The sequence below is a fragment of the Zerene cesonia genome, chromosome 1 (assembly GCF_012273895.1).
Source record: "Zerene cesonia ecotype Mississippi chromosome 1, Zerene_cesonia_1.1, whole genome shotgun sequence".
NCBI classification, from domain to species: Eukaryota; Metazoa; Arthropoda; class Insecta; order Lepidoptera; family Pieridae; genus Zerene; species Zerene cesonia.
In genome coordinates, this window is record NC_052102.1 from 5,586,458 (window position 1) to 5,610,321 (window position 23,864).

Here is a 23,864-nt window from a genome sequence, read left to right on the forward strand (position 1 = left end):
GAGAAATCAACTAGATACATGAGTACATAACTTGGGATGAAAGAATACACGTTTGATTATAATAATATCATCTTTATCACAACATTCATTAACTATATTATTGCCCATCAAAGATGTGTGAATGAAAGAGAAGCCACATAGCTTGGCATATTGCTGTGGGGACACTGGTTCGTTCCATAGAAGGTCTCCGAGTTCTTTCCTTCTAATACGCTTTGGGATTGACCTCTGAGGTTTTGGTGGGTAAATCCCACATGCTCTATTTTTACCCCAATAGACAGAGTATGTTTTGAAGATTTCTTCCCTGATAATAATTAAAAAAGCCAAATTATTGTAAGTTATCTAAAAGGTTTTAATATTGCAGGTGAGCAGCAGGGCGAGGGCAGCGGGGGCGGCGGGGGCGGCGGCGGCGGGGGCGGGCTGGCGGCGCGCGCGCTGCTGGCGGTGCGCGGCAAGCTGTGCGGCGCCGAGCGCGGCGCGGCGGGCGTGTCGGCGCGCGGCCACGTGGCGGCCCTGCTGCGCCGCGCCACCGACCGCGCCAACCTCTGCCGCCTGTTCCACGGCTGGCAGCCCTACCTGTGAGCGGCACGCTCATTGCGCGTTGCGGTTGCGCGGGTGGTAATCCCACATGCAACTCCTAGATTGATCATCAAAATGATTGATTTGTGGGTGGTAACCCTAAGTGTGAAGAATGTGCCTTTGTGTGGATGCAGTATTTATTATGTTGCATTCTTATAATCTATGTCGCCTGTGCCACGGCTGGCAACCCTGTCGACATCCTAGTCGGTGCTGGCAAGCTCTCCATGTTATTTAAATCGCTGATTCTAAAACAATCTGTGACTAGTGCGCTATCTATGTTGTTACCTCGCCTACGTGTGAATTTTTTTGCAACTTAAGTGTGACGCATGGAACCAAACGGCAGTTGTTGTTATGGTTACCAAATATAAACAAATGCGTCTTAAGATCAGTATGGTTCTGCATGGTCCACCCACGCATAACGCTGAACGCACGCAGAATCTTTGATTGGTGTGCTTATAAGTTTTTCAGTGATTCTATCCGCGCATGGCAAGCCTTCTTGTAATACCATTATCAGTGTGCCATTATATACATATATACAGTGAAGACCCTACTTGGTAATGAATCTAAATAGCTTATGAAAGTAAGAATTGCATTACAATTAAATATCTGTATTCCAGATGACATCAATTGTGTCCACCATGCTGTATCTAACCCATTTGTTATTTCAATAGTTTATCAGAAACTCGGTACAACAGAATAAACATTTATTTTAAAATTCATTTTTGTAGCATTTATTACATAGCAATTTTTATTTGAATTCATAATATTAATTAAAAAAAATTGTTGATGTTAGAATTCATTTATTAGGTATTTAACGGTTTGAAAACCAAGTCGTTAATGTGATAGATTTTATTAGATACTGATATAGCATTGAATGCTGATTAATTTTATAATTAATGTATTGTGTATCATAATATTATGTAAACTCATAGAGCTCATTAAAATATTATTTTATACATGTTAATTATGTATTATGATAATTTGATACTATAATATAATATATGTAATTTCTTGAAAGAATTTGCATTTTCATTTTTAAAAGCCTTTGATATTAACTATCCCATCCAAACTAGGTAACACTTGTCCTGCTGATTGCCCCATTTTTTTTTTTTTTTTAAACATAGTAAACTGCGGAAGACTTTCTGTTATAATTGAAATAAATGGTTCAATTATAACAGAAAGTCTTCTTCTTGCATGTCTCATAAAAAAATTTACAAATTTCGTTTCGTCAGTTATCACTGACGGAAAGATAATCATTTGGGATACAAAAAATATCTAAGCATTACAAAAATAATTTAAATGAATTCCTATTTCTCTTCATCAGGCCATAGGTTAAGAAATGAGAACGACTCAGCAGCATTACATAACTTAAATTGACTCCATGAAATTTTCCTCGTAGGTATGTTTATAAATATTTAACAGAGTTCTTACATTAAACAGATTTTTTTAAATTATTATTACAAAAAAGTGCTTTGTAATATAATGTATTCTATAATTCACAAAGTAAAGACAAAGGCGCTAAAGACAAAGCAAAGACAAGCAACAGGATTTATATGGACAGACACACAATAACAGGATTTATATAGCAACAGGAGGAAATGATGAGAATTTATTTGATATTTGAATAGTAGGTATCGAGTCGGTCTTATTGTCTTGTAAATAATTTCGAGCTTCATGCATGTGTTTGTTGTGGCTTTTTATAGGTTTTAAAAATTTTACGTAATATAAACATAAGAAAAAACGAAAATTTGAAATATTTTTAACAAAAGTATATCCCAAGAGCAGTTGCAACGAACCTCAACAATTTCAATGTTGGCAGCACTGCTTTTTTGACAACTTTTTAGCTTGACGCATGGATCCAAATGGCAGTTGTTGCTATGGTTACCAAATATAAACAAATGCGTCTAAAAGATCGATTTATGTGCTACCTCTTTGTTTTCTTAGATAATAGGCTAATTTCTTTAAAATAACTATCAATTCTTCCATGGCAGAGTTGCATATATTAGGACAATTACAACGTGCGGTAGATTTTAGTGAAAATTACTCGTTGTTTTGTCGATATACTTTCCAAGCAGGTTATTAGAATTTGAAAAGTTTTTTAAAATTGTAATAAAAATATTAACAAATTTCCAAAAGCAAGTATGATTTCTTAATTTTAGGACCAAATTGGACGCTGCTATCAGGTTCTTCAGAAGGCCAAACTTCATCTGGTGTACCAAATACTGAGAAGTGTGTTGTTTGGGCTCATCCATTGGATTTACACTTTGTCACAAAAGGAATACAAGGTTCACTGGATAGTTATATTTTTATAGCATTTAAGTAAATATAAGTGATAAATATTTAAAAAATTTTAAAATTTGGACGTTTGCCTACCACCCTCTGTGCTGAAGGACAGGGTTCTGAATCTTAATAGTTTATAATTTCCTCATTTGCCTTCTGATGAAAGTTGGAAAATCATATTTTAGGTTGGCCAAAGATCTTGTTACATATAAATTGTCTAGACTCTTTGGGCCGCTCTTGGGTATTAGGATATGGCTACAGCACTTTACCTACAGCACCCGGCTTCCACACATTAAAAGTGCCCTGTTGGATACCTGCAGCTACATCAATATCAGATAAGATCCGACAATATTTTATTGGTGGATCACACCAATTATCAAAAACTGATATTATCAGTTTAGGCAATGATAGGTGGGTAATATGTAAATCTGATCACTACAATTTATTTAATTTTTAGTTTCATAGCATTGAAATGCTTTATGCATGAGAAATTTTGAAAGAATAGAAAAAAATTAAGTCATCGGCGTCAAGTAAAATTACTGTGCCGGAATCACGGGTGGCCGAGAGGCTAGGTTGCTACGGTTTGGCAAAAAACGCGGGTTCGAATACCGCCTCGTGATCAATTTTTTTCTATTCTTTCAAAATTTCTCACTATGATATAGTTTGTAGGACTTGTATTAATAAATGTTATTTTTGCAGATGTAAATTAAATACTCTTTCAAAAGGTATTATTGAATTGAATGTATGTGTTGTGTTAAGAAATTTTACTCAATTTGGAGTGGAGTATAAATAAAAATGCAACTCATCACATATTTAGGATTTACATTAGTGTCTGTATTAATTCAATTTTGTGTTATGGATTTCATAAATGAAAATATTGAAGTAGATAAAATGATAGAAAATGTAAGCACAGCACACTCAAAACGTGAAATGCAAGCAATCCTGACTAAAATATCTGCAAAGCCACATGGACTATACTACCAAACAAACAAGAATGCTGTAACCAATGTAAAATCTCCATTTACATTATATAAAAATGCCTCATTGGTAGACATGACAACTACAGAAATATCTAGCACAATACTTGACTGGGTATATGATGAAAATATTACCACTACAGAAGATACTCTTCAAAGTACTGATATGTTTACAAGCACTGAATTTGAGAATATTACTGAAATAACACTATTTGAAAAGAAGAGTACAACTGTGAAACCAAATATAATACCAAAGAAAACTAAATCAAATACATGTCATTGTGATCTTATGGTGGGTAGAATATATTATTAAAAAAATCCTATTTAACAGCACAACAGTTCATTACAATTATGTATTTTTTTTCAGTACAAAACCTGTGATATTAATTGTTGCTGTGATATTGATTGCTCTGAAACAGATAGAGTTTTATTTGATTGTGAAGCGAGAACTTGCCAGGAACAAGAAACTAACCATTTAAAGTTTTGTTTAGCAGATAATGAATGCAACAATAAAATGACATCAAATTTCTTAGAAAATTTATTTTGTATTTCTAAAACTAACTTACCTGATAAACGCTTAACAGACATACAGGTAAATATAGTAAAAACAAATACATATATTTATTTTTTAAAGTTATAATAATATGGTTTATTTATAATCTATTATAGTTTGATGAGGCAGCAATTAAGAGGTCTCCTAAGTGGCAAAAGCATGACAGGCAAGAACTTTTGTATGAATTTAAGAGAAATATGTATAGATACAATGAGCCTGTATGGTTATCAAGAAATGGATCCATATTCTATGCAGGTGAGGCTTATCATTTACTTCAGTATAATAGTATAATATAATATTTAAAACATAGAATTTGATCTCAACCTTCAACATTTTTAGATATTCCAGTTATTGTAACAAACCATTACTGCTCTGGAATGAAGCCAATCAAATTCCTAAGAAATGAAAATGTTAAATGTGTCGTAAAATTGCAAGATCTTCATATGTTTCAAGTATTGAAAAATGTGGAAGGAAGTATATTAAGTCCAATGACAAATTTAACTAATTCTACTGTTAAGGTAAGATATCTTAGTTACAGCAGCCCATTTGAAGTACACCATATTATGACCAAACATTCAATTTATCTTGTAATACATACATACTTTTTTGCAGAATATAACAGTTCATCATACTAATTGGACTTTATATATTTGCGATCAGTCAGAATGCATAGCTTACAATAAAACTAGACATGAACCATATTGTACAGACAGTTACTGCAATAATATTGCAACTAAGGTTCACTATACATTTTATTACTTCGATTTTAAAATAATTAAAGCAGTAATAAAACTTTATATACAAAAAATATCAATGCAACTTCAATTCATTAATCAGAATGTGAAAGTTCAATTTTATCTGAGCAACAGTCCAGAAGAACAGATTATAAAATTAAGTGGAAATCCAGGTTACCTTCCAAATTTACCAATTATTATCTCGACTGCCGAGAATAATCACACAATGAATTTTTTTAATAAATCACATGGTATCAAGAAAATTTTAATATATCCAGAAAATATCAATGGTCATTGTGTATTGACTAATATGTCGTATAAAATTGTGCAGTTTGGGCGCAATAAGAGAAGCAAATGTCGATTTAATATAAAACAGGATATTATCAATGCAATTAATGCAACAATGGCTTGCCAAAATATACAGAACAATATACTTAATTATCTTGGATTGGATTCTATAATTTATGTGTCTCCATATGGTAATCCTCAGAATATTGCAGATGAAAATTGGATTCAAATTCACATGTTTGATAAAGAATATATATATGGACTCCTTGATAAAAAGAATTATGCGTTACATTGTAAGAATATAGTTACCAGAATAGCTTATATAATTGCTTACGCCGATGTGAACAGCCATGTTTCAAAAGAACAAAACAAAATATTACATGTGAAGGTCGAAGGCACTACACAGAACGTAACATTCAATACTGCCGATGTATCAACAGTTCTCACCGTCGATACCAATTTCATAGATATAAGTAAACCTGATGTCTTTGAGTATGCAGGCGCACCGCAATTGAAAATTTATTTGCCCAAAAGTTTCTTTCTTCCTTCCAATTCAGGAAACTTGCAAGATAACATGAAATATCTTACATTAATACTTTTTGTATTATGTCCATGTATCATTTGACTTATTTAAAGGCAATAAAATAAACATTTTATAACTAATAATTTTTATTTAGCAATAATTTAAATACTCTCGTTACTTCTATCACTTTAACTTGGCGTCCACTCATCGAGAGTTTTACGGTCTCGAAACTGTTGGTCTGAAAATGAAAGCCAATTGTGTATTTTACTGTGGATTTTTTTAATAATAGGACTATAGTCAATGAAACATGGTTTTATAAAAAGATGTTTAATTTAACATAACTACTCTAGGGAATCACGAGGAACACTTAAAGTACAGTACCAAAACAATCAGATTTAGCCACAATGTTACTTGTATATACAATTATTTTTTTTACATTCATAGATAATATTGTGATTCTGCGTAAATTGAAAACGGAGAATACAATGCCTGATGCCCAACTTTGTTTTTGATATTAAAAACCTCATTAATGAAATAAAAACTAAGAAATTACTTCGGGTAATTTGTAAATTTCTAAGACAATTTGCATATTATATAGGTACTGCCTGACTATGACTTGAAGATGATTGAGCATATTTATTATAAACATAAAATATTAATTATACTACCATTATAAGTATAAGGTTTTTGATATTAATGCTAAGAGCAACATGTTGACGAATAATTATTAATGTTTAACATTGATATTCTTTCATGACGCATCTTATAAATAAATTCAAGGTGAGCTAATAAGAATGTATTGCATTAAATAAGTTGTTTCATTTCTAATGTATATAATTAGTTGATAAGTCCGCTAATATAATGAAAATATAGGAACAAAAACAAAAATACATGTATGTAAATTAAAAGAAGATGCGTTTCCGTATTTTAGCGAACTTAGCTTTCAGTTATTTTATATCATCTGGATTGTTGAATCGTCATTCTAACTCTGATAATTAACTTCATATTTTTTTATTCATAAAATCTTTAAATTCAGTTATGTTAAGTGTCTGCACTATTAACTAGCGCACGGAAGTATTTGAGTACGCGTAAAAAAAGGAAAGATCTATATTCAATTTTCGAAATCATTCTGCAGTAATGTATTTGCAACCACTGGTGTCTAAACTAGTTCAATCTCTCATTGCCTAATTTGTAGCTTAAAATAAAATTAAAAAAAACTCATTTCGAATTAAATTTATTGAGACCATGTACCAATCAGAATAGGGCTCTGTTGTCGTTCCAGAAGTGTCTTTTAATACGAGAACGCAGTTACGTATATGGACACGGCGCCAGTATAACCGCGGGTACGGTCGCGGTCGCGGCTACAGTTGCGGGTGCGGGCGTGGATGTGGATGCGGATGCGGTTACGGTTACGGTTACGCACCTATGCGACGTAGGTGTACACCTTGCGGTCGTCGGGCGTGCGCGCCAGGTACTCGCGCTCGATGAGCCCCTCGATGCGCTTCTTGATGACGACGGGCGACGGCAGGAAGCGCGCGCGCAGCTGCTCCGTCACTTCCGCCACCAGCAGGGTGTGCTGCAGACACATGGATATGTCACATTTACTACATTCTAAAGGTATTACAAATATGATATATTATACATTTACAGCAGTGGTGGGTCAGTGGTGAGTACCTCGGACTTTAAAATCGATAAGTCTGGGTTTGAGACCAGGCGAGCGTGCAGAAAATAAATAAATTTTTCAATTTATCTGCACATGTGGATAACACCACCGGTGAAGGAAAACATAGTGAGGAAACTGGCATGTCTGAGAATCAAAATTCATGTGATATCTTCCAACCTGCAGTTGGCCAGCGTGGTGGATTGTGGCCTGAACCCTTTTAGAAGGCCTGTGGGAACATATATGGGCTGATGATGATTATAATATTATGTATTTATATTGGAATATATCTATAATCAAAATTGGATATTGCAATGAAATGTATTGAGATGCTATCGAATATTTATTGATATTTGATTGACCTTTGTTTCTCTATATTCTGTTTTATGTGGCATTAGCTGCTTCCGAATATATACAGTACAGAACTATAATATTCGTAGTAACATGGCAGTCACGTAAACCTTCATGCACCAACAATTTAGATAAGATAGACATCTCACCGCCATCTTCTTCCTGGCCTTCATGATGCGCACGATGGCCGCCTCGATCTCGTGCTTGCGGTCCTCGTCCACCTTGTTGCGGGTCTCGCGCCGCTCCGGCTCCGACTCGCCTTTAGCCGCCACCGTTTGGATCTTTACCCTGAGCGTGCGTTTATAATGGGCGAATTAGTTATTTCAATTGGCTTGGCTTTGTCATGATATTTATTCTAGGCTAAGATGCCTATTTGAATTTAATGGGTTAGTTTATTGAGCAATGGTAGTCATGATATGTACTAAAAAAAGCTAAGTTATGCACTATAGTATTCAATGAATGCAGAATTTAGTTTCATACTGTGTCTTTATATGTGTATCAGTAATATGACCACGGACCACAATTTTGAAAAATAATTTAATGTATAAAATTGAGGAAGTTTTTTTTTAGAAACACATAAATTATATTACCTGTGTAATTTGGACGTGAATGCATCATTTACGTAGAATTGGTGAGAGGGCTCTATCTCCTTGGTTTTGGGATGTTTGATCAGCACTCGTTGTGTGGGCTTACCCATGGCTAACGACTGCAATGCGCGCACTAAATCCTTCTCTGGTATATCAGTCTCATTGAGTATTTCCTGAAACAAGACATTGTCATCAATTGAAAAATTAAATTTATAGGTAAACAATTTAATAGTATAATTAATACAAATACATTTACACATCTTAAATTAGATATTAAATGTCCTAATTTAGGGCTATGGCGATGGGCTGATAAAGTTTATTCAAGCCATCTTGGATTTGACCCTCAGATCAAGCCCCAGACAGACAAATGCATGGAGGCGTTTAGTTGAAATATGTATAAGACTTAAAACTGAATAAAAGCTATACAAATATGGGTATATTAAGTATAAAGATACATATAGTACAAATTAATAAGTATCTGTTTTAGTTTAGAGAAGGCGTAGAAAAAATTTTGGACATGTATCGCAAGACTGCAACCCTTTGATATCAATCAAATTCAGTACGTACTTATTACATAATGCTATATGCTATACCTCATAAGTGAGCCGATCGCGCTTATTGAACAGCAGCAGCACGCACATCTGGAACGTGGACACCTGTATGATGTGCCTGCGCGGCGCGGGGTGCGCGGGGGCGGGGGCGGGGGCGGCGGGCGCGGGCGCGGGGGAGGCGTGCGGCGGCGAGCGGGGCGGGGAGCTGCCGCTCGCGCCGCGGAACGTCGCGTGCAGGTCCGCGCTGCCCAGTTGCGGCTGCAGCGACAGCTGCCGCCCGGAGTGCTTCGCGAGGTAGAAGCTACCGACACATCGTATACATAAATAAAAAACTTAACTTTTCTACAAAAAAAAGGTCATCGATTTATTTGTTTATTTGTATAATAAATTTTCTTGAAAACACAAATGAATCTTCATTATTTTTATATTTTCTATAATAATTTACAGGTTACAGTACCTGCGGAACACTTCGAAGGCCATCCTGGGCGCGGCGGGTATGTTGCACTTGGGCGTGGCGCTCTGTGTGGGCCAGAAGCCCGTCGTCAGCACACGCACTGATAGGTCCACGCCGTGCAGATTGCTCTACACATTTCACAATTAAATATAATATAACGTTATATTTAATATCACTCTATGGCTGTGTTATGAGTACATTTTTGCAATAAATAACTGGAATTATTTTAAGTTTAGTATAAAAAAAATAGAATCACTGCTGATAGGCAGAGAGAAAATCATCTTGTTTAACTTGAATGTTGTCAATAAAACTTCTATCCATTCAATATAATCTACACAATTCAAGTCATTTTAACAGTAAGTATGTAAAAATTATGTGCAAGGAATAGGCACATACAAATAATAAAAGTTACAAAACAAAATCACCCCAGATGATATCACATGCTCCTTGAACTCCTCCATGATGGTGTTGGACACCGTCATGTCTTTGAACATACCCTCCAGCTTCGATGTAAACTGACAACCGCATTCAGTCTGAAATTACATTCATAATATTATACTTTAATCATTTTCAATAAATATACTTGAAGGTTGTTTTATTCCTAAGATCCTATTGTTATAATTACTCCAGAAACTCTTTTTGTTTGATAGATAATTTTTCAACATAAGATTCATTTTTGTAGAAGATCCAGCAAATACAAAGGTATGATAATGTGTTAAAAATTGATGATGATAAATAATCAAATCAAAGATGATAATTATTCATCAATAAGGCTAAGAGTCTTACGAATATTTTAAGGAATATATGATATGGAGGAAGAATTGGTATTTTTGTTTGTTTGTAATGGATAAACAAAAAACTACTGGACCGATTTAAAAAATTCTTTCACCATTAGAAAGCTGCAACTTCACTTAGTGACATATGCTATTTATGTACCACGGGCGAAGTGCTAGTTATGTATATAGTCGAATGTTTTACAATTATTTTTACTAAATCTATCTACCGAAACTACATTACATAATCATGCTTAAAGTCTGAGCGAATTAGTTCTGCAAAATTCTTTACTGGCAATTACATTGTATCATACCAAAAGTCAGGATAATTGTAGACTTTAAGCAAGGTTAATCCACAAAATAGGTACAATCTTTTGTTCTCATACTAAACTTACAAGAAATATGTAAACGTAAAGAATTTTGCAGCAAATATTAATGTTTGTGGGACAGCTGTTAATCACTCAGAGAACTCGATTTGCGACACATCACCAATCATACAATGGAAATCCCTTGGTTCCACATCTTTAAGCAATCCTTCACTCTGGGAAATGTGACAAAGGTACGAGTCAAGACGCTTTTTTTATTTCACACAATATAAATAACTCATATTACAATTAGTACTTGCAATTTTTGGATCAATTGATAATGACAGATGACAAAATGTGTATTCACTACATTGAACATTCTTTTTATTACATATTCCAGATATATGTGCGATTCAAACTTGACTTATTTATCATTATAAAATCTAAGATTTACCTTTAATTTAGAGATCATGTTTTTCTCGCTGTCGTCAGATACAGATTTATTTAAGAGAAGACGTTTCGCAAGATGTTGTTTATAGTAACGCTCAAACACATCTTTTTCTTGCAGGAATCGGAAGAGCACCATCGTTTTATCTAATACAGCTTCGATTTCTTGCTCACTCATCTATTAAAAAACATGCGATTTAGAATAAAACTTAAACAAAATAATTAAAAATTGGTAAAAAAATGTTTTAAAAGTACACTTACGCCTTTTTCACCTTTCTTCAATTTTCCATCAATAAACAGTGATAGGAATTCAGGTGACTTGTTATTTAGATTCAGGAAATATTCAAAGTCTGATGCGATCATATGCTTGAATATTTTATCGTTGTTGAATGAGTTGTGAAGGAAATGATCAAATCTATCTTTAAGATCCAGAAGGTTCTGAAAATTTTAAGAATATTCATGTTTAATTTTATAATATCATAACTGACTGTGAATAGTTCAAAAATTCGTCATCTCCCCATACCTTCATATATTTCATATACATGATATTATAATTTTTTCATACTATTATACATTTTCTTTCAGTTGTATAATAATAATAAAAAAACCCAATGCACATCAGAAGTGGGAGTTCATTTACAACTTAAAAATACCAAGAAAAGGACTCATATTCCAAAGTTTGTAAGTGTATATTTAATTTAAAATCAATCAAATTAACTATTTTGAACAGTTAACTTAAGTAATAATCTCGCATCTCGCCACAACTCCACTTGCACAGTCCAACACAGTCCAAAAGTTCAAAAAATTAGTCATTCACATACAAGGCAGATGGCTGAATGGTGGCCATCGCTGTCACAGTATCAGCGAGCGCTGCGCATATGGTACCTGCACGTAGGCGATGGCGTTGGTGTTGTGGTGCGTGTCGGTGACGAGCGCGCGGCCCTGCTCGCGCAGGTGCGCCGACACCGCGTCCGCCACCGTGCGCAGCCCCTCCGCCACGCGCGACAGCAGCTTGTACACGCACGCCAGCTCCACCGTGCGCGTGTGCAGCAGCATGTGCACCACGCCCGAGTTCTCCATCTGCACCCACACATCGCGACCCACCACGTCGATTCATTATGGCACATACTGTCTAGTTATGGGGGTGAGCGTGCACCCATTATACCGGATGACTGATGAAATATTGTTTGAATTGTTTAATAAAAGTAGGTTCGCTGCCGAGCACCAATCGCGTTGATCGCATCCCGTACCGGGGGTATAAGCGGTACCGTTTGCTTGCACATAAGGTTCGCATTTCAGTACATAATATTGGGGTAAATTTATTCCGTATTGAATTAATACTTATACAAAAACTTAATTTCTTTCTCAATAAACCATCCATTACATTCCTAATTTAATTTTAATTCACCAGTCACCAAGCAGAAAGATAGGACGGCAAAAGAAACATTTAATATTTCATCATCATGTTACAAATGTCAAGTAACAATGTGTGTATGTATATCAGCATTTACACCAAACAATGATTTTCTATCAGTACTATGATATCATACAAATAAATTTAGAAAGACAAAAGAGTATATTATATAACGCATTAGTTACTCAATACATTACACCATAATGGTATGATACTTACTCATCATGATTACAACTATGACAAGTGCTGTTCAAGACATGTTTGATATCTTAACCTACATTTATGCTGAATCATAATCAGAACAAACACAAATATTCAAATATTCCAATAAATAACTGAATTTCATCTGTATAACTTCAACTGTATCCTATGTACCTATCTCTAATCTACACAGCGAGATGTATAAAACTATCCCCACTATACTACTCGTACAGTCAAAGACATGTCCAACCTCAACGATGGTCTTCATGTGGCGCTCGATGAGCTCGTGCTCGAGCACGGCCACGACCCGCGGCTCCGTGCTCTCGTCGAGGTAGTGCCGCGCGCGCTCCGCCTCCTCGCTGATGCGCGCCTCCACGCGCGCTATGTACACCGCCGCGCTGTTCTCCGCCAAGAACTTCTGAGATTCCATCTGCGACACCATACAGATAATGAATATCCATTCACTTTTGAAATAAATCAATTACACATTTGGCTTTAAGGTGTACTTCAAAGGTGTTTCTTGATGATAGAGGCTAAATTAGTGAGAACCATGGTGAAGTTATCTATTTTGCAATATGTTGTGAAATACTACTGTACTATTTTATTATAAACAATAATAATTAATCATTTAAAAACAAAAACTTGGGTTTTCCATATTGTAATACAGTATACTAATATATTTGGATGATGCAAAATAATTTCCTGATAAGGTAACAGTTTTCCTTAATCTTAACACAAATAAAAATGTTTATAATCTGATGCAATATACAAAAATGTATTAAGTCATAACAGACAATCACTTTTTCGAAGTTGGTATCGCCACTTAGCATAAAACTACTGTCTGTCCCTATGTGTGCTAAGAACTTTAGAACATTTTTTTTTATCAATAAGGAAGGTTTTGATGTATAATATAACATGGATAAGTGCCCTCATACCCGATAAAACTCAGCAGACTGATGTAGAAAAGGTTTTTCAAAGTCCTCCTCATAAACAGCTCTAGAGTTGATACCTAGTACCATGAGCATTTGGCAGGCGTTTCTGATAGCTAGACGATCAACTACTTCTCCTCGTCGTTCGCGCGCGACTAGTTCCAACAAGGTTTGTCGTAAGTGGTCTCTAATACAGCCATAACGCACCACCTTTTGAAATTGACAGAAACAATATATAATTTTGATAACAATACTAATATTTATTTATTACAACAACTGCATCTCATTAATACATTGACAATAAAATACTTATATTTAGGCTTCTTTAGTAAAGGCAAGTAACTTGGAATGTAATGTTCAAATGCACCATACAAATTGTACCATATTGAGAAATAAATATATTACACTTACCTGATCTCTAAAAATAATGAGCCCTAGATTATAAACATTATCCACATCATTCTGCTGTACATACACTCTGTCCATGTACATCAGTATATCTCTTATCATCACCATGCTGGTTTGATGATCTGTCCAAGCACTATTGAGAGTTTGTAGAAATCCATTGTGTAAGGAGTGTAGAACATCTTCACGGACCTATATAATATTAATTAATGGAATTAAAAATGCAATGGTAGTTCTTAAGATATGACAAATAGTTGATAATATTAATTCATAAAATATGAGATATGCAAAGACTGAATTATATAATAACTGTTACAGCAAATATTGAATCATGGCATACAAATATAAAAGCAAAAAAAAATTAACCTTGGTTTCAAGGTGATGAGTGACCACTTCCTTTAGACCAGTGTACAATCTTTCGCCATGCTTATGCAGTACCATTGTATATGCATTTCGGTACAACTCTTCAAATGAAAGGCCTGAATTGTTTTTCTTTTGAATTTCTTGTATTGCATTTTTTAATAAACTCCATATACTCTCCACATACTTTTCATCCATAGTCATCTGAAAAATTCTCTGTGTATTAATTTTTATGTATATGAAAAAGCTTTTAGTTGTTTCTAGATTTCAATATTTGATAATGAATCGATATTATTGTTCTTATTTAAATACCGATTTGCTTTTTTTTAAGAGAAAGTAACAGACCCATGTATCAGGATACATTTGATAATATGGTTCGGAATAGTTCCATACTTGAAATTTTCTAGTCATCTTGAATGGTTTATTTGTTTTTGTCATCACAAAATCACAAGTGTGTATCAAAGAAGAATATGTACATAGTAAACAATTTTACAAAATCTATAATATTGACTGATTTTTCTCTATTGTCAAATAAATTTATGACATTTTGTTACTGAAATTTTGTTCTATACTGAAGTACTGCTAAGTTTCTAATTTTAAACTAAGTGTCATGTAGTTATTTGCCACAGATAATTGATTATTGTATTACGGCAAAAGGTTGCATGCACAAGTGAAATGAAATTAATTTCAATAAATCAACAATGCACAACACTCTTTACTTATACCCATCCAATAATATGAAATGATAATATTTAACCAACTTTTCATATTTTAACTTCAAAAAATGTTAATTTTTTTTATCAATTTATTTGGAAGCTTTGGCTTTCTGTGTGGACCCATTTAAATTTGGTCTACTTCTGACAATTTGAAGGTGGTTCAGTTTTCTGTTAGATAATTAACTATATGGATATGTGTATGTTTATTACTCTTACACACAAACACTACTGAACCGATTGGGATGAAATTTTGTATATTGTTAGCTGGACAACTGGAATAACACATAGGCAAATTTTTATCTCAATATTCCTACAAGATACAAACTTATGCGGGTGAAACTGCAGGGCGCAGCTAGTTTATGATAACTGAGAAAATATTTGTAAAAAATAAGTGCTTCAGTTTTTCTAAATGAGACAATAAACGGTACCAATATTGATACACAACATAAAAAATCTTGGCATATTTTAGATTTTGTTTTAAGACTCAGAAAGAGTGTCATCTACACCCACAATAATTAAATTCAATTTATTGAAGTATACTGCATTGTCACAATTTAGTCAATATCCCGTTGTGGACCTTATAATTTTTTTTTTCATTGCTGAATAATAAAAAGTTCCTCTACTTAAATATCAAAATAGGAAGCATTGGATATGTTACAATTTATTACAACAATACATATACGTTCAAAATTACTTACGGGAAAAGCCCTGATCCTCATCTTGCCAGGTTTATCTTTAGGCAAAGTACTTTTCATCATTGCGACGGATATTTTTTAACTAACAAACACTGAAACTTGTAACCTTTTTAATTCATTTAAAGTCCCATATACACTTCATTGTTACTCTCCCGTTTACATCTGTAATAGAATATTGTTAGTTTTTTATGCGATAAAAGCAAACGTCATTCAATACAAGTAAATGTGTCTAAATGTTAATAGTAAATTGACATAAATATTCATTAGAATTTATGTGATTTTATGTGTTACTTATAATAATTATGTTTCTTTTAATTTACAATTAAAATACAGCTATTTTTAGGAAAATAAAATACAAATTTATGAATAGATATGTCAGTGGAAGAGACAAAACAACAGGCCAGTCTCTTTCTCTCTTGAATTACATGGGCGCCACTTCATGATAATATGACGTTTATTTAATAACATTTTAACACATCCTAATCAGTAAAAAACTAACTTATATTTGCTGATACACCTAACAACGATCAAAAATATTTCAGTTATATATTTTAATGAATGCAAATCCGATTTCACATAGTTAAATAAACTTTGACTTGCGGATATAGAGTATAGAGTGCTTACTGGATAATAGATTATAGATCGTCTTGATGATGTAGATTAGACAATAAGCTGTAGATAATTAATCTCGCAAATAGATTGGAAATATATATATTGCACAATATACTAATATTTCCAATATTATTGGACAAAATATACTAATATTTCCAATATATTGACCTATCTTCTATGTATAAAATCTATAAAATACCTGGGTTGTATTGGACCACAGGCTAAATTGGCTGTACTTTGTAGCACGTTTAGTTGAGAGATGTAAATTTTTTGAAGTTAGGTAATGAAGGAGTATACTTAAATCTGAACTCTCTGTTGACGGAAACTTTTAAATTTTTGAGTAATGAATTTTTGAAAATTAGAAAACTATACTACATTTTAGTTTTGAAATCGACCTTAAGTGTCTTGACAAACAGTACCTACTGATCGCGTTTCATTTCACGCAGAACATATTTACCTAAAAACGAACTACAGGCACCTCTGCCAGACGTACTAATTTATACTGATGAAATAGACGAGTATGTAGCTTAAAAAATACTACTTCCATTAATGACCGTTGACAATGAATCTCACAACAAATTGAATATAATAATTATAAAATGCCTCATGTTTTTATTCGCATTAATGATTCCTATCCATTTATGCAAGTCGATGTTGTAAGAGTGGCTTTCGAATTTCGAGAGGCCTGGCACTTAAATTAAGAGTTATAATTCCTTATTTTGCCTGAAAAACATTAACAAATATTGACAGTTTCTCAGAGTCAATTTTCGAATTCGTTTCTGTGAGGTAGTCTTTTAGCAAAACTAAATTATTGTATCGCTTTTCTATTATACGGTCAAAGTTTTTTGGAGAAATTTCAGTGATAAAGTTTTTGATACCCTTACCTTACCATAGCCATGTACCTGAAAATGAAAAACCCACAAAATTTTCCTAACATGTGTACTAAATTATTATGGAGAAATCTGTCAGTCCACACAAACAAACTGTAACTTTTCCTGGGAGCTTCTTATACTGTACCACAAGTTACACCTAATCAACATGTTTATTATATTTTTGCGTTTGGTTCTGCTATTATTTTCTTCTCTTTTATATGCCTTCAGAGTAGATCATCGGTGTTACAGGACAACTGACACGTTGGTTTATGTTTTGTTAATTTTTGTGTGTTTTTCTTTGAATAAACGTTTGTCTATGTCTGCATCCGCAGGAACAATAACATTAGGTCGTGACTCGTGGTCATTAAAATTGTCTCAGTAAAAGATACTAAAAATCCGTTTTAAAAAATTCCTCCTAACAAAAAATATATCGATAAATGATGATGATGATGATGATATTATCATATCGGCCATATTTGTTTGTTATCAGAAACATAATAATTTTAAGTACAGAAAAATAAAATTTCGAGTTATTTTCAATACTTTATTTATACACTTAAATTTATGAATAAATACTCAATCGACATTAATAGCACGGATATTGCTATTTCTTATATCTACTTACGTACGTCTTAGTAGTCTTAGTACTTAGTATATAGATATGATATACTAATTATAAAATTTATCTTCTTTATTTCATATGGTACCCAAATGCGCAGTGTCGTGTTTTAAATATACTTTGTATACGATCCAAAGACCTAAATATATAACAACCTTCATTAAAATGTATAAATACCCATGCTGATTAAGTAATTTATAATATATATATTGGATGTGGCTTGAAATGATTGGGTGAATGTGATTAGGCAGAAATTTAATTTTTAACCTTAATCGGATTTCTCTTTTGATCGCTAATAATTAATCATAATCTGAACTGAGGTTGCTTCATACTCTGATCTAAGAAATTCCAAATAAATAATTCCAATTATTCCCATGAAGTTGAAGCTGAAGTAATTGTACTGTGTTATTATTGTGTGTAGTATTGTCTGTGGCTGAAGCTTTGGCGGAGATCTTGGAACGTCGTGAAAAGTGCGTAAGAACTTTTGGCACTTTATTTCTACTACATAATAAAGTGCCAAAAGTCCCTAAACATGTGTGTGTAAAAACAAAAAACTGGATAGCATTTTTTTTTATTTGTGACTTATCTCAAACGATGTTCAAAAGGGGATGCGCTTTCTCCTTTATATATGGAGCTAAAAAAAATAGTCCTATAATTAATTAACTAGTTCTTTAGTTACATCCATGTCTGCATGAAGATTCAGGTCTGTGGGAATTTTTGTTGTTAGATCACTACTTTTATGTTTGTTTTGACCAGATTAGATACTTTTAATAGAAAATCAAATTTATTTCGACATTATATTATGGACTTGTTATCAGGGCAAATTTTGCAATCCTTGGTAAAAATGATTCGTCTGATATTCTAATTACCAAATTACCTTAGTACTTAGTCTTTAGACATTTTACAGGAGACATTTAAATACAATAGTCTAGTGTGTGTGTACTTTACTGGATGGATTAGTTTTAACCAAGGATTGGTAAAATGTTCTTTAGTAGGTATACGTAGAGATCTTTTAAATATAATTAAAGTAATGTATAACTTTTAAATTTAGGACACGTAAATGTAACATAGGCCATCGATATCGTGTTAAAACGGAAAAAAAAGAAAATTGTAAATATATTACACAGAGATTATTTTATTAAATTTCAACATCTATCCATCCTTACCGAAAGACAATATATAAAGGCATTTAAACACAAGAAGAGCACTTGGCTCACCAATTAATTAATAAATATATACTATATAAATATACATACTTTGCATAAAATATATATATATATATATATATATATATATATATATATATATATATATATATATATATATATATATATATAATTTTCGCGCCCCATTGAGCGAAGGGTGTACCTACCCATGTGCTCCGTATCTCTAAATATAACCTTATTGATTAATTAAACATTTGATGGTGATAGTACAAGGGCACGAAGTTTGCCACGTTGTACCTATAGCTCTCAGAAGAATGGGTGGTGTATATACTTATTTAACATATAATAGCAAATTTACAGATGATGCATTATAGACATATTACGTTATATAATAAAGCTGTTTTTATTAGGAACTCAGTACAACATATTATTGAAGTGAAATATTTTTTTACAAAATAATTTCTATTAATTTAGTTCACATCATACATTATCATATATGCATAGAAAACGCAATAAGAAAAGTGTCACACAAGCTATTATGAAAAAAGACACCATTACACGCAAGTTTTTCTCCGATCTTTGGTCTCGCTCACTCACCCGAAGTCTTTCAATGAGCCCATTCTGAAAAAGAAAATATTTGATATTATTATTTTGACGGTTAAATATCCTTGAAATTATGATAATTAGCAACAATTTAAATGAATTCGGTACTTGTCGAAGGAGTTATTTTTATTCCGTCTTGAATTATAATGGGAAATAAATGTCACTTTTTTATTTTAAAATGCTGTGAAGCTGTAGATTTGCAAAAAAATTATTTTTATTGTTAGATACGATGATTACTATTCAGAACCGTTATGATTTAAAACTTTTATTCAGACATAATAACAATGATGTAAAATGTTATGTAGAAAGATCGATAATATAGGATCGAACGTGCAAAGTACAGCGAGTCACAGTAGAAGAATACTTAATTTTTCTAGAAAAGAGCGTTTATTCATTTTTTTTAAATTAGATTATAATTGAAAACTAGTTTTGTTATAGTACATTGTATTTGAATAGTATCCTCCTAAACTAAGCTAAATTAGAAACCTACAATATAAAATGAATATGTTTTTAAAATTAGACAAGTTGTAAACTGATGACACTCGTTTATTTTTAAAAAGATTTTTTTTTGTAGTATCCCATTACGCTACGAACATTTTGTTTTTTATGAAAATCAGCCAAAGCCGTACAAAGTAGCTACATTTAAATAAAATTGAAACACATACTATAAATAATAATAGCCTTTATACTTATATCGCATTTAGAACTGGAGCTCTGAATAAAACGGTAATCTGTACAAAAGGACTGCGTTAATAAAATCAATATCTACTCTTATTTTATTATCGATGATAAAATATTTATTCTTCCAGACATCTCGCGACTGTATATTGGGTTATTTCAACTTCGGCGCACCCTTTCGTCATTTTAAGTATCTAAGTACCTAATAAGTTAAGTACTTCGTATATTAATCATACACTTGATTTCTCATTCCAAATATAATGAATATTAATCAATCCTGAGGTTAATTGAAAATCTAAGAATATGATATTGAAAGTGGAATGATAAGTGAATAACGACCGAGTAAAATTGTTACGAATTGATACAGTATTTTTACGGTCCTATTAATAAATGTATCATAAAATTGTATACGGAGTATAACCTAAGCATAGCTAAAAATGTGCAGAATAGACATGGCATAGCTATGTAACAATTTATAGTAACATTATATCACCTGGGCCTTATATGATCCCGGCTCCTACTGCCTATATAGGTGTATTTTTCCTTTGACATATTATGTATAATTAAACTTCCTTAAGGCGAAGGTATGCTTGTTTGTTTGTCTTTTTTCACGTTACATCGGATCTATTTAATGGTATAATTTTTGTGTCTATTGACATTTAGAGGGCTACATAATGACATAGGCTACTTTGTACCTCGGTAAACATTTTAATTGGCTTTTCCTTTGACTGCACGTCTGAAAAGCTAGTTTATAATAAACTTAAAAACAGGAGTTTATTTTTAATAAAAATTATTTTTATTACATAAACTTTATTATTCAGTAAATATTAATTTATGATTAAGAAAACAAAAGTGTTAATTCTTAATGTTGTTGTGTCACTCAATAAACGATACAATGGTGCAGCATAACAAGAAATTATTATTTTTAACAAAGAAATCATGAAAATCTAATATGACAACTCAGACTTCAGGCTTGACAAGTTTATAGCCAGAGATAAATGTGAAAGAGCAAATATTTAATATTGTAAAGTAGCTCAGTCGAACGGGCTGTAGTTCAAGTTCGGTTAAACGTCTATAATCTGTCATATCTGTCATATTATGTTTCTTTCTTAAATTGTAATATTGCAAAGAGGTTTAATAAAAAGATGGCTAAACAATTTTACTAGAGAATTTCGTTAAAGATTGTTGAGTAGAAAATTCATTGATTTGCGACCGGCGGGCGAACATTATCTTCTTACTGCTTTTCAAGGACAGACGAGCAATAATTTCGATAAATACGAAAACTAAAATACTATTACAATTACAATTCTATGATTTTATAACTTTTCAGGAGTTTCTAGGGTCATAATGTAAGTTTGAAAACCATCATCAACATAGGTAATACCTGCCTTTTATTAGAGCGTACTCTTTGACAATCCTTTTCAGATCAAAGTTAATTTAAAAGGAGATTACAAACAACCAGAAATCTATTCAAGCTATTTTATATCAAGTAATCAATAAGGTAGTTTAGAGATGTTTTTATTTTTGAGGCTGCTAGGTGGCTAGTGTTTTTTTAAACGCTAACAGCATCCCAAAAAAACCACCAAAGCAGAACCGAGCTCCAAATCGGCATACTCTTTGATAAGTTACAATTTTATATGAATTATTATATTAGTACCCATCCTCCATGATTAGCCACCCACGATCCGGGCTCGTCGTGCAAGAGATCAGCGATAGCAGCAGCCGGCGCCGCCACGAGCTCCAGCGCAGGCTCATCGTCTGAAGCCTCTGCGGCTTCGCGAGCCAACGCGCCACAAATACAGAACACGGCTGCGATCTGTGAATTTATGTGTTTAAATTTATATGCCATATAATTAAAATTCATATGCCAGTTTTAGAACCTTAAAATAATCCAGGTAGAAATAAATATAATATATGATTATATTTTATTGCTATCGTCGGCAATGAAGCTGGTGGGACAACCTGGACAACCTTGCTGGTGGTTCGCATGACAGTTAGCTATCACTGCCTATGAAAAGTTAGAGAGACGAAGTAAATGATTGATGTCGGCAGTAAAAAAATGTCCTGGGAAGGTGAGGAAAAGGACAGCCTCCGGCTCCCCTCTTTGGCCAAACTACCTTTACCGTTGCGAGCTAGCCCGATTCGTGTCAGACAAGTAAAGAACAAGTGGATAAAAATCTAGGGTATATTATTTCCGTGACTTTTCAATAAAGGCATTACCATTAAGTATTAAAAAAAAATCACAATCATTACAGTTTTTAATGTTACCATTGAAATATTCTTTGAACTGAATGGTATTAATGGACACTCCATTGTCGTTTAAATCTTGTCGTTAAGTCCTTACTCTTTGTCCTAAATTCCATATTACAATACATTTACGTTACGTAGTATTTATGTGTGTTTGATTTTATGCGAGTATTAAACATTTACACTGTTTGACTGAGTTCTTTTTTATATTTTTTTTTTTTATATTTAATAGGCAGACGTTTGACTGCTATCCTACCTGATGTTAAGCAGGGATGCGATCTATGAATGAGCACGCCTACCTAGGAGAAGCCTATTCACTCTGGAATTGAAGAGTTGTAAATTGTAGTGAACCGGGAACACCGACGGTGGAAGAGAGTTCCATTCCTTCGCGGTTCGGATAAGAAATGCGATTTATTCATTGTGTAATTAAACGTCCGGTTAAGTAACATAATGAATAAATCGCGATTAAGATTCGTAAAAAACTGTTTAATTTCTAGATTAATGTTACGAGTATGTAGATACGCGTTTCCGCTACCAGGCACCGACCACATTAATTAGACGGTGCGGCGTCACAAAGTCACCGTCCGCTCTGTGCACATACGTTCCGCATTAAGTGCATAATTTTCGGTTACAAATGTAGTAAATGAATATTTATATATAATATTAATTTTTTCATTATATATAGGTAATCTCATCATGTAATCGAATTTGAGTGAGGAGTTCACTAGACACCATCATGTTGTATTTGAAAAATCGGGTAGGTACCTAAATATCAAGTGCATCCGGTATTTATAGTCGGACTGGATAAGAATGTGTTTTCGCAAAGAAAATGACACACAGTTCCTACCTTGGACCATGTGATATTTTCTCTGGTTATTCGCCTCGCTAATGCTAATGCCAATTCAGCTAGGGCCGTGTCGGACCGCAGCATGGCTGACGGTGCCCTCGTCGCTTGTCTGGCTACGTGACGAAAAGCATCTGGTCTTTTTCTTTCCAAAGCTGCGCAGAGTGCTCGGAGTGCCGCTAATACGCCAGTCTCAGTATTATTTATAGCCTCTTCTCCACATTCGGTTTCAATCATTTGCTGTAAACGCTTCATCACAATTTGCTGAAAATGATGTGAAATATATTGATTTATACGTTAATTTATTATAGCTGTAGCTAGATACGACAAACATTTTTTGTGTTTCAAAAATTAAGCTTTGCCCAATATTTACATCTACAATTCAAAATACAAACGCAGTACGTAGATAAATAGCTACATATTTTATAAAATATAAATCAGTTA

At 33.3% G+C, this 23,864-nt stretch overlaps 5 protein-coding genes across 7 annotated transcripts in view; 3 read left to right on the top strand and 2 right to left on the bottom strand.

The window, feature by feature from the left end:
- The window catches only part of LOC119833533 (serine-protein kinase ATM), an 18,123-nt gene extending 17,544 nt beyond the window's left edge, over positions 1-579 (top strand). The window contains exons 36-37 of the mRNA XM_038357623.1: positions 275-279; positions 454-579. Coding sequence (XP_038213551.1) covers positions 275-279; positions 454-579 — 131 coding nt within the window. The remainder of the gene's footprint in view (positions 1-274; positions 280-453) is intronic.
- A 1,867-nt stretch (positions 580-2,446) lies between these two features.
- LOC119840125 (B9 domain-containing protein 2) lies at positions 2,447-3,649 on the top strand. The gene is made up of 4 exons (XM_038366642.1): positions 2,447-2,651; positions 2,736-2,861; positions 3,042-3,267; positions 3,556-3,649. Exons 1-4 carry the CDS (start codon positions 2,561-2,563, stop codon positions 3,647-3,649), a joined length of 537 nt encoding a protein of 178 aa, XP_038222570.1. The 5' UTR covers positions 2,447-2,560.
- LOC119840110 (tectonic-1) lies at positions 3,615-6,068 on the top strand. Of its 2 annotated transcripts, XM_038366623.1 has the most exons (5): positions 3,615-4,125; positions 4,201-4,425; positions 4,503-4,641; positions 4,726-4,904; positions 4,999-6,068. In XM_038366623.1, exons 1-5 carry the CDS (start codon positions 3,652-3,654, stop codon positions 6,031-6,033), a joined length of 2,052 nt encoding a protein of 683 aa, XP_038222551.1. In that variant the 5' UTR covers positions 3,615-3,651; the 3' UTR covers positions 6,034-6,068. The 2 variants fall into 2 exon arrangements, with proteins under 2 accessions (XP_038222551.1, XP_038222559.1); XM_038366631.1 differs by having other exon boundaries at positions 4,726-5,157.
- LOC119840093 (cullin-3-A) lies at positions 6,060-16,404 on the bottom strand. Of its 2 annotated transcripts, none has more exons than XM_038366611.1 (15): positions 15,783-15,842; positions 14,375-14,572; positions 14,015-14,200; positions 13,610-13,813; positions 12,925-13,104; positions 11,945-12,139; positions 11,321-11,497; positions 11,067-11,237; positions 9,960-10,067; positions 9,538-9,662; positions 9,123-9,381; positions 8,533-8,702; positions 8,092-8,230; positions 7,355-7,507; positions 6,060-6,169 (listed from the first exon to the last, which is right to left on the bottom strand). In XM_038366611.1, the coding sequence occupies exons 1-14, from the start codon at positions 15,840-15,842 to the stop codon at positions 7,355-7,357; spliced, it is 2,325 nt and encodes a 774-aa protein (XP_038222539.1). In that variant the 3' UTR covers positions 6,060-6,169. The 2 variants fall into 2 exon arrangements, with proteins under 2 accessions (XP_038222539.1, XP_038222532.1); XM_038366604.1 differs by lacking the exon at positions 6,060-6,169 and adding an exon at positions 16,279-16,404 and having other exon boundaries at positions 15,783-15,941.
- A 2,805-nt stretch (positions 16,405-19,209) lies between these two features.
- LOC119828401 (bcl-2-related ovarian killer protein homolog A-like) overlaps positions 19,210-23,864 on the bottom strand; it is a 24,622-nt gene continuing 19,967 nt past the window's right edge. The window contains exons 4-6 of the mRNA XM_038350541.1: positions 23,424-23,684; positions 21,987-22,145; positions 19,210-19,669 (exon numbers count right to left, since the gene is read on the bottom strand). Of these exons, the coding sequence (XP_038206469.1) occupies positions 19,529-19,669; positions 21,987-22,145; positions 23,424-23,684 (561 nt within the window). The 3' untranslated portion in view covers positions 19,210-19,528. The remainder of the gene's footprint in view (positions 19,670-21,986; positions 22,146-23,423; positions 23,685-23,864) is intronic.

Coding starts and splice junctions, on each gene's coding strand:
- LOC119840110 (XM_038366623.1), top strand. CDS start 3,652: ATGCAACTCATCACATATTTAGGATTTACATTAGTGTCTGTATTAATT. Junction 4,126..4,200: donor CATGTCATTGTGATCTTATG/GTGGGTAGAATA, acceptor ATTTTTTTTCAG/TACAAAACCTGTGATATTAA. Junction 4,642..4,725: donor TGGATCCATATTCTATGCAG/GTGAGGCTTATC, acceptor CAACATTTTTAG/ATATTCCAGTTATTGTAACA.
- LOC119840093 (XM_038366611.1), bottom strand. CDS start 15,842: ATGATGAAAAGTACTTTGCCTAAAGATAAACCTGGCAAGATGAGGATC. Junction 9,382..9,537: donor GCCTTCGAAGTGTTCCGCAG/GTACTGTAACCT, acceptor ATGTGTCGGTAG/CTTCTACCTCGCGAAGCACT. Junction 8,231..8,532: donor TTCACGTCCAAATTACACAG/GTAATATAATTT, acceptor ACGCACGCTCAG/GGTAAAGATCCAAACGGTGG.
- LOC119840125 (XM_038366642.1), top strand. CDS start 2,561: ATGGCAGAGTTGCATATATTAGGACAATTACAACGTGCGGTAGATTTT. Junction 2,652..2,735: donor TCGATATACTTTCCAAGCAG/GTTATTAGAATT, acceptor TCTTAATTTTAG/GACCAAATTGGACGCTGCTA. Junction 3,268..3,555: donor ATCAGTTTAGGCAATGATAG/GTGGGTAATATG, acceptor TTATTTTTGCAG/ATGTAAATTAAATACTCTTT.